Raw genomic sequence first — 6,302 nt, 5'->3', positions numbered from 1 at the left:
GGCTCCCAGAAGGTCGTGGCCCACCTGACGGTGCAGCCCAGAGGTAGGGCCAGGATGGGGGAATAGGCTCTTGGTTCTCTGTAGCTGACGCTAACAACTATCAACTGAGTTTACTCCCCTCATTTCAGTGACATTGTGCTTGTGGCCCCAACGGGGCAGCAGTAAGCTCACTAAATCTATCCTCTTGGCTGGTGAAAACATTTATTTTTTAAACTTTTTTTTTTTTTTTTTTTTCAGATAATGACTTACTGAATTGTTTAAGTAAAATCCATCAGTATTTTCCCTTTAATAGACTTCAGGAAAGAGCTGTTTCTTAACCTCCCTTTTGCGGGTTCTAGGAGCATGAGGTCTAACAAGTTGACAGCTCGTGTAGAGACTGGGCCATCGTCTCATGCCCAGGCCAGCTCCTCTCCCCTGGCCCTGTCATCACTGGCCCTGACCCTTTTGGAGTCCCTTTTACTCCCCTGTGGAGTCTCCTTGCCTGCTTTCTCACTTAGAAGATCCCAGCTGCCCGTAATGCTCTTGGCGTAGTTAGGAGAGAAAGATCAGGACCCCTGGCAGGTGCAGGGACGATAACTCGGAAGTGGCCCAGGAGCAGAGGCTGTCCAGGATGCCCACACGCACAGTGTGGTGTGGGGAGAGGGGACCTGAGTGCTCCTGCCCGGTCGCCTTTGGGGAGTGCCTGGGGCCTCTGGGCACAGTGCAGACTGGCCTTGGCCTGGCCTGGTTCTGCAGGTTTGTCCTGCCTGTGCCTGACATGGCCTGACTCTGGTCACTAGCTGGGTGAGGGAATGTGGGAGTTGGACTCCTAAAAGGCCACCCAGCCCACGCACTGGCAATCGGCTGCGTCCTCACTTTCAGATGTAGGGACAATTCCTTCCTCCAAAACTCAGCTCTCTTGAGAGGCCATGGGTTCCTTAGTGAGCCATGGCAACCACCTTACTGGAAGGTGTGGTAGGTGGAAGCCGGCAGCCAGGCCAACTCGAGGGCCAGGGACGTCCATGAGTTGGTCAGTTTGCTGCTCATGCCCCAGGCAAGTTTTCTCTTGGTCCCTCAAGCTCCCAACCTGCACTGGTCTCTGCTCAGAGACAGAAACAGGGGCACTCTGGGCCCTGGGCTGGCCTGGTGTGGGCAGGGTGCTTTGCCAGGGCCCTTTGTATAAATCACTTGTCTTGATCCCCTGCGCTTACCACCTAGTGACTCCGGTGTTTGCCAGTGTCCCCAGCGACATGACAGTGGAGGTGGGCACCAACGTGCAGCTGCCTTGTAGCTCCCAGGGCGAGCCCGAGCCGGCCATCACCTGGAACAAGGTAGGAGCCCTAGCCTGGCCCTGTGTGGCGTGCAGCAGCACAGCTGACACCCACGTGTGCTTTGCAGCCTTCCAGAGCCGAGGAGCATGGACACTGCTGGTCTTGCATGAAGGATGATGTACAGGTGTCCTTGCTAATGAAAGCAGAGTGTGGAATCCCAGCTCTTTGGCAGCCTGAGGCAGGAAGATTGCTTGAGGCCAGGCGTTCCAGGCCAGCCTGGGCAGCATAGACCCCTATCTCTAAAAAGAAAGAATAGAAAATACAAGCTAAACCTGGTATTTCTCACCTGGAGTCCCAGCTACTTGGGAGGCTGAGGCAGGAGGATGGCCCGAGCCCAGGAGTTTGGGGCTGCAGTGGGCTGTGATGATGCCACTGCTCTCCAGCCTGGGTGACAGAGCAAGACCACATTTCTTTAAAAAAACAAAAAAAACCCTTGGAACATGCGGGGTTTTTCTGGGGCTTTTTTTGTTGTTTTTTGTTTGTTGGGTTCTTTTGGTTTTTTTCAGTGACAAAGGCAAAGAAAAACTTTTAGGTCTCATGATAAAAAGGGACTGTGCTGTTACTTCATTTTTCTTTGCTATTTTATGAAAACACACCGTGTACAGTGTTTTCCTGTGAGCTGCTACCTGGGCCCATCCGGCCACTCCGAGAGCTCGGAGGTGTGAAGGCCCTGTCCTCGATGGCCACCTGCTTTGTGCTTGCCCAGCACCTCTGTCTTCCTCCCGCCTCGTGTGGGATGTGCCTGTCTCTGGCGTCTGGTGTCTGCTTGGAGGTGCCTTCAGTCGGGGGTGCCCTCAAGGTCTGCCTCCCTCTCAGGGCCTCCCACAGCATCCCAGGGTGTTGCTGTCCCCCACCCTCCGATTTCAGAAGTCACCCTCTGCTTGGTTCTCTGTCCTTGGTGCAGAGAGAGCTTAGCACCGAGCTGGCACTGGGAGCTGAGCGCTGTCCTTCCCTCCCCAGTCCCAGGGTTCTGAGCACGGTCTGTCACTGTGGGGAATGCCCCACCCCACTGCACGTCCCCATGCAGGGGAGCAGCTCTGTGTCATGCTTCTGCTGGTCTTTCCTCTGCTCTGCCCTAGGATGGGGTTCAGGTAACAGAAAGTGGAAAGTTTCACATCAGCCCTGAGGGATTCCTGACGATCAACGACGTTGGCACAGCGGACGCCGGGCGCTATGAGTGCGTGGCCCGGAACACTATCGGGTCTGCCTCAGTGAGCGTGGTGCTCAGCGTGAATGGTAAGGCTATGTGTGTGCAGCCAGAGGTCGTCCTGCCCACGGGTCAGGGCTGGGCCTCTATCTGGTGACAAATCTGTTGGCACTCACCAGGCTTCACTGCCATGGTGCACCAGGGCACCAGCCACTCAGTGCCCACAGCAATGCTTTCCCTGGAGTCCTCCGGGCCATTCAGTATTTATGCTTGCTTTGGAGGACTTGGCCCCTCTGCTGTGGCTCCTCACTGCTGAGTTTGGCCAGGCAGGCTGGGGGTGCCCTGCAGTAGGGCCCCCTGGATACTCACGGGCAGGGCAGGCCCTTTCCCTAGATCTGCCAGCATCTTAGAATCGCCCTGATTCCTGCGCTGCCCTCTGGAGTCCTGGTCCTCTTGCTGGCCATCCACTTATCCAAGGCCCCAGGACATTCTGGCCCATCTTTATTAAAACCCAACCCACAGTATGTTGCCAGCACTTCTCTGTCTCCTGTGGCTGCAAGGGCACAGTCTGTGCTCTGGAGTTTTGCAAGATTCTTCATGGTTGGACTCAAACTACAGCTCCTCAGGCTCTGTCTCCCTAGGTTTAGCTGTGCCCCTGGGTAGCACACTGCACACGGTCCTTTGCTATGCAGAAGGCCCAACATGCCCGTAGCCTGTCCCTGCTGTCCTCCCAGCAGGCTGGCCCAACCTCTGGGATGCACAGCCTCGGGTGATTCTGGCTGCCCCATGGTGCTGGCAGGGGCCCTGTTAATGTGTCCCTGGACCCCACAAGGCTGGGCCCTGGCATGCCAAGTGGTCATAACTGTGAACCATAATGTACTCAGAAGCCTTTTTATTTTTACTTTAAGAGAACTGTTCAATGCCTTTATATTACACACTATTTATATATAGTGTGTAAAGTGAGTGTAACATTAAGTTGATGAAATTTATGACTGGTTATTACCAATTTTTGTGCTTGAAATACAATGTGGTATTTTAATGTGAATTAGTTACATCTGAAATGTTAAAACAATCTCTGTATAATTACATACCCAAGAAATAAGTTAACATTTTGAGTTTCCTTCCTTTTTAAAAGATGTGGAATTTTTTCTTTCATCATTGCTTAGAGAAAAACTAGTTCAGTTTTAATGCCCGACAATAATGAAAGTTATGTAAAATTGCCTTGTTTACCAACTGGCATAAAAATACTAAATTCCCCAAATTAGTAAATTCAGCCTGCTCTTGAGATACACATAAAATGTAGGGTTTCTGCCTAGACACATTTTTTTCAGGTTCTGAATTGTACATGTGTGAATATTTCAAACATACAGGAGAGCTGATCCGCTCATCCACATGTGCCATGTGTCAAGGGCCGTGTAAGCGGGGCTGGTGTCCGTCATGTGAGCACACGCAGTGTGAGCTTGCTGCACACTGATGGGCGTGATGCAGGGCACCCGCGGTGCTCACACCCACGTAATACCTAGCTTGGCTTTGTCTGCTCACTCAGCAGCTGCCTGCCTATGTCCAGCGCTATCCTGGGTGTGGGCACCCTGCTCTCTGCAGACACACCAGGTACTTACCTGCCTGTGCTTGGATTCTGGTGGGAGATATGAGTAGGAATGGGGAGAAGAACCGTTACGGACTGATCACTGTCTGAGTGTCACAGGGTGGGGGCTTCTCACAGAGGGGCCAGGGAGACAGGCTGGCATAGCACTGGGCAGGGAGCCATGAGGAGGGGGTGTAGGGGCAGCCTGGAGGGCAGACGTGTGGTCCTCGGGGAAGGTGGACCCCACTGTCAACCACACTGCAGAGTCAGGATTGGGATCCAGGGGAGCGTTCTGGGAGGGCAGGGCGGTGAGCCAGCCAGCTGTTTTGGAAGTCAACCTTGGCCGTGGGCAAAGAAGCATTGGCAGGGTGAGGAGTGGAGGGGAGGATGGCAGGAAGGGCCAGGCTGGGGCTGGAGGCCTAGAGCAAACCCAAGCAACCTGGCCAACATCAGTTCAGAGTGGGTGACCTCTGGAAGGTCTGGGAGACAGGTCAGGGGACGAGAGCCTTGAGTTCTGTGTGGCATGGGGATGGGGCTGCAAACCCTGGAGGGGGCGGCTGGAGCCAAAGGGAGGGGCAAGGGCTGATTGCACATATCCAATCTATTAAAACCGGGGGTCAGGTGGACTGACTGCTGGTCACCGTGGTCTGCGTGCTCCAATAGCCAGAGGTCTGGCAGGGAGGGGGGAGTCAGAAAAAGACACCCCCAAAATGGGCCCTCAGAGAGCAGGGATTGTGAGGAAGCCCTTTGGTGCACCTGCCTGTCAAAAGGAGGCAGAGCAGAAGCCAGAGACAGAAAGACCAGGGACGGAGAGGCTGTTCCCTGAGGAGAAGCGGACAGGAGGAAGGGCGTCCAGCTTGGGGAGGGCAGCATTGCAGGTCCTTCTCAGCTGCCGGTGTCTAGAAAGGGTCACCATCGAGTCTGTTCTGATCAATATCAAAGGTGGCAGGGATGAGGTTATTTTATTTGGCCAATTCTACATGCTGGGTACACAGGAAGTGGAAAAGTACAAGCGGGGCCTGGAAAGGGAGCCCCAGCTTCAGGAGATGACAAGTTTGTGTGGTGCCTGTCCGTGTGTGTGTGAGCCGGAGCCCCGTGTACTGAAGTGTCCGTGGTATGTGTGGGGTCTCAGGGACAGCACAACTTTGAGGAAGGGTGGGATTTGGTTTGGGACCCTGCCCTCTGGGGAGGGTGTGACCCACAGGATCTGCCAGGATTCATCGTGTCCGTGGACGTCTCTGTCCTCTGGGCCCACACAGGACGGCAGGCTGCGGCCACCCTGCTGTCCTGCCTGCTGTCACCTTGGTGTGAGAACTCCTGTTTGATGTTATTTACCAGGTACTGCGTGATTTCAAAAGCCTAAAAGTCTATTCTTTCTCTATTATTTGAAATCAACTTCTAGAACTTACAATTTAAACCTGAGTGTGAGAAATAGAAATGACATTCGTAGAAAGGTTTGCCCCAAGTCTAATGATGTAGTGTCTAGACATCACTGTATGAGTAATTTGTATTTTTTCTGCTAATGTGTGACTTCCTGCTTTCCTAGTTCCTGATGTCAGTCGGAATGGGGACCCCTTTGTAGCCACATCCATCGTGGAGGCCATCGCGACAGTTGACAGAGCGATCAACTCCACTCGGACACACTTGTTTGACAGGTAGGTACCTGGTGCCCTGAACGTACCTCTGCACTTTGGTGGGGCCCCTGAGGAACTTGCAGTTGTAGTCCCTGACTCTGACCTGCTCCATCTGAGGACAGACTTAAAAATTGTAAACAACGTTCCATCTCACTTTTCTGGGGGCTAAGATAACAGAGGGACACACACTTTTCTAATAGAATTGGAATCATAACTCACAACCAAAACACCAAAAAAATTTCAGCTCATTCTTTTGGCATGTTACCCGAGTGATTTAGCAAAAACAAAATGTGTCTCATAGGTCACTATGGTATCTGTTCATGTTGCCAAATCCGAAGTGGTTTTTCTGCATCTTAACTGAAATGCAGTATCTGATTTTCTGACTTAATTAACGGTTTATTTTTAGTGACTTCTGGTTTTTGTTTTTGTCTTGTTGCCTCCCACCTCGGATCAGTAAGGTACAGTACTGCGTGTAGAAAGTAGTGTAGAAACTCCAATAGCAGTAATCGTGTTTTTGGATACTGGTGGTCCTCCAGTGATTTTCGTTCTCTTCTCTCCCCAAACCCTGTTAGCCGTCCCCGTTCTCCAAATGACTTGCTGGCCTTGTTCCGCTACCCGAGGGACCC

At 52.6% G+C, this 6,302-nt stretch overlaps 1 protein-coding gene across 1 annotated transcript in view; it reads left to right on the top strand.

The window, feature by feature from the left end:
- PXDN (peroxidasin) overlaps window positions 1-6,302 on the top strand; it is a 95,374-nt gene that overhangs the window by 70,586 nt on the left and 18,486 nt on the right. The window contains exons 13-17 of the mRNA XM_023518427.1: window positions 1-43; window positions 1,198-1,310; window positions 2,390-2,546; window positions 5,589-5,697; window positions 6,249-6,302. Coding sequence (XP_023374195.1) covers window positions 1-43; window positions 1,198-1,310; window positions 2,390-2,546; window positions 5,589-5,697; window positions 6,249-6,302 — 476 coding nt within the window. The remainder of the gene's footprint in view (window positions 44-1,197; window positions 1,311-2,389; window positions 2,547-5,588; window positions 5,698-6,248) is intronic.

This window comes from Otolemur garnettii, unplaced genomic scaffold, assembly GCF_000181295.1.
Source record: "Otolemur garnettii isolate 467f Iridium unplaced genomic scaffold, OtoGar3 scaffold00139, whole genome shotgun sequence".
NCBI lineage: Eukaryota > Metazoa > Chordata > Mammalia > Primates > Galagidae > Otolemur > Otolemur garnettii.
The sequence above is the reverse complement of the archived record's forward strand: the minus strand, read 5'-3'. Positions and strand labels throughout refer to the sequence as shown.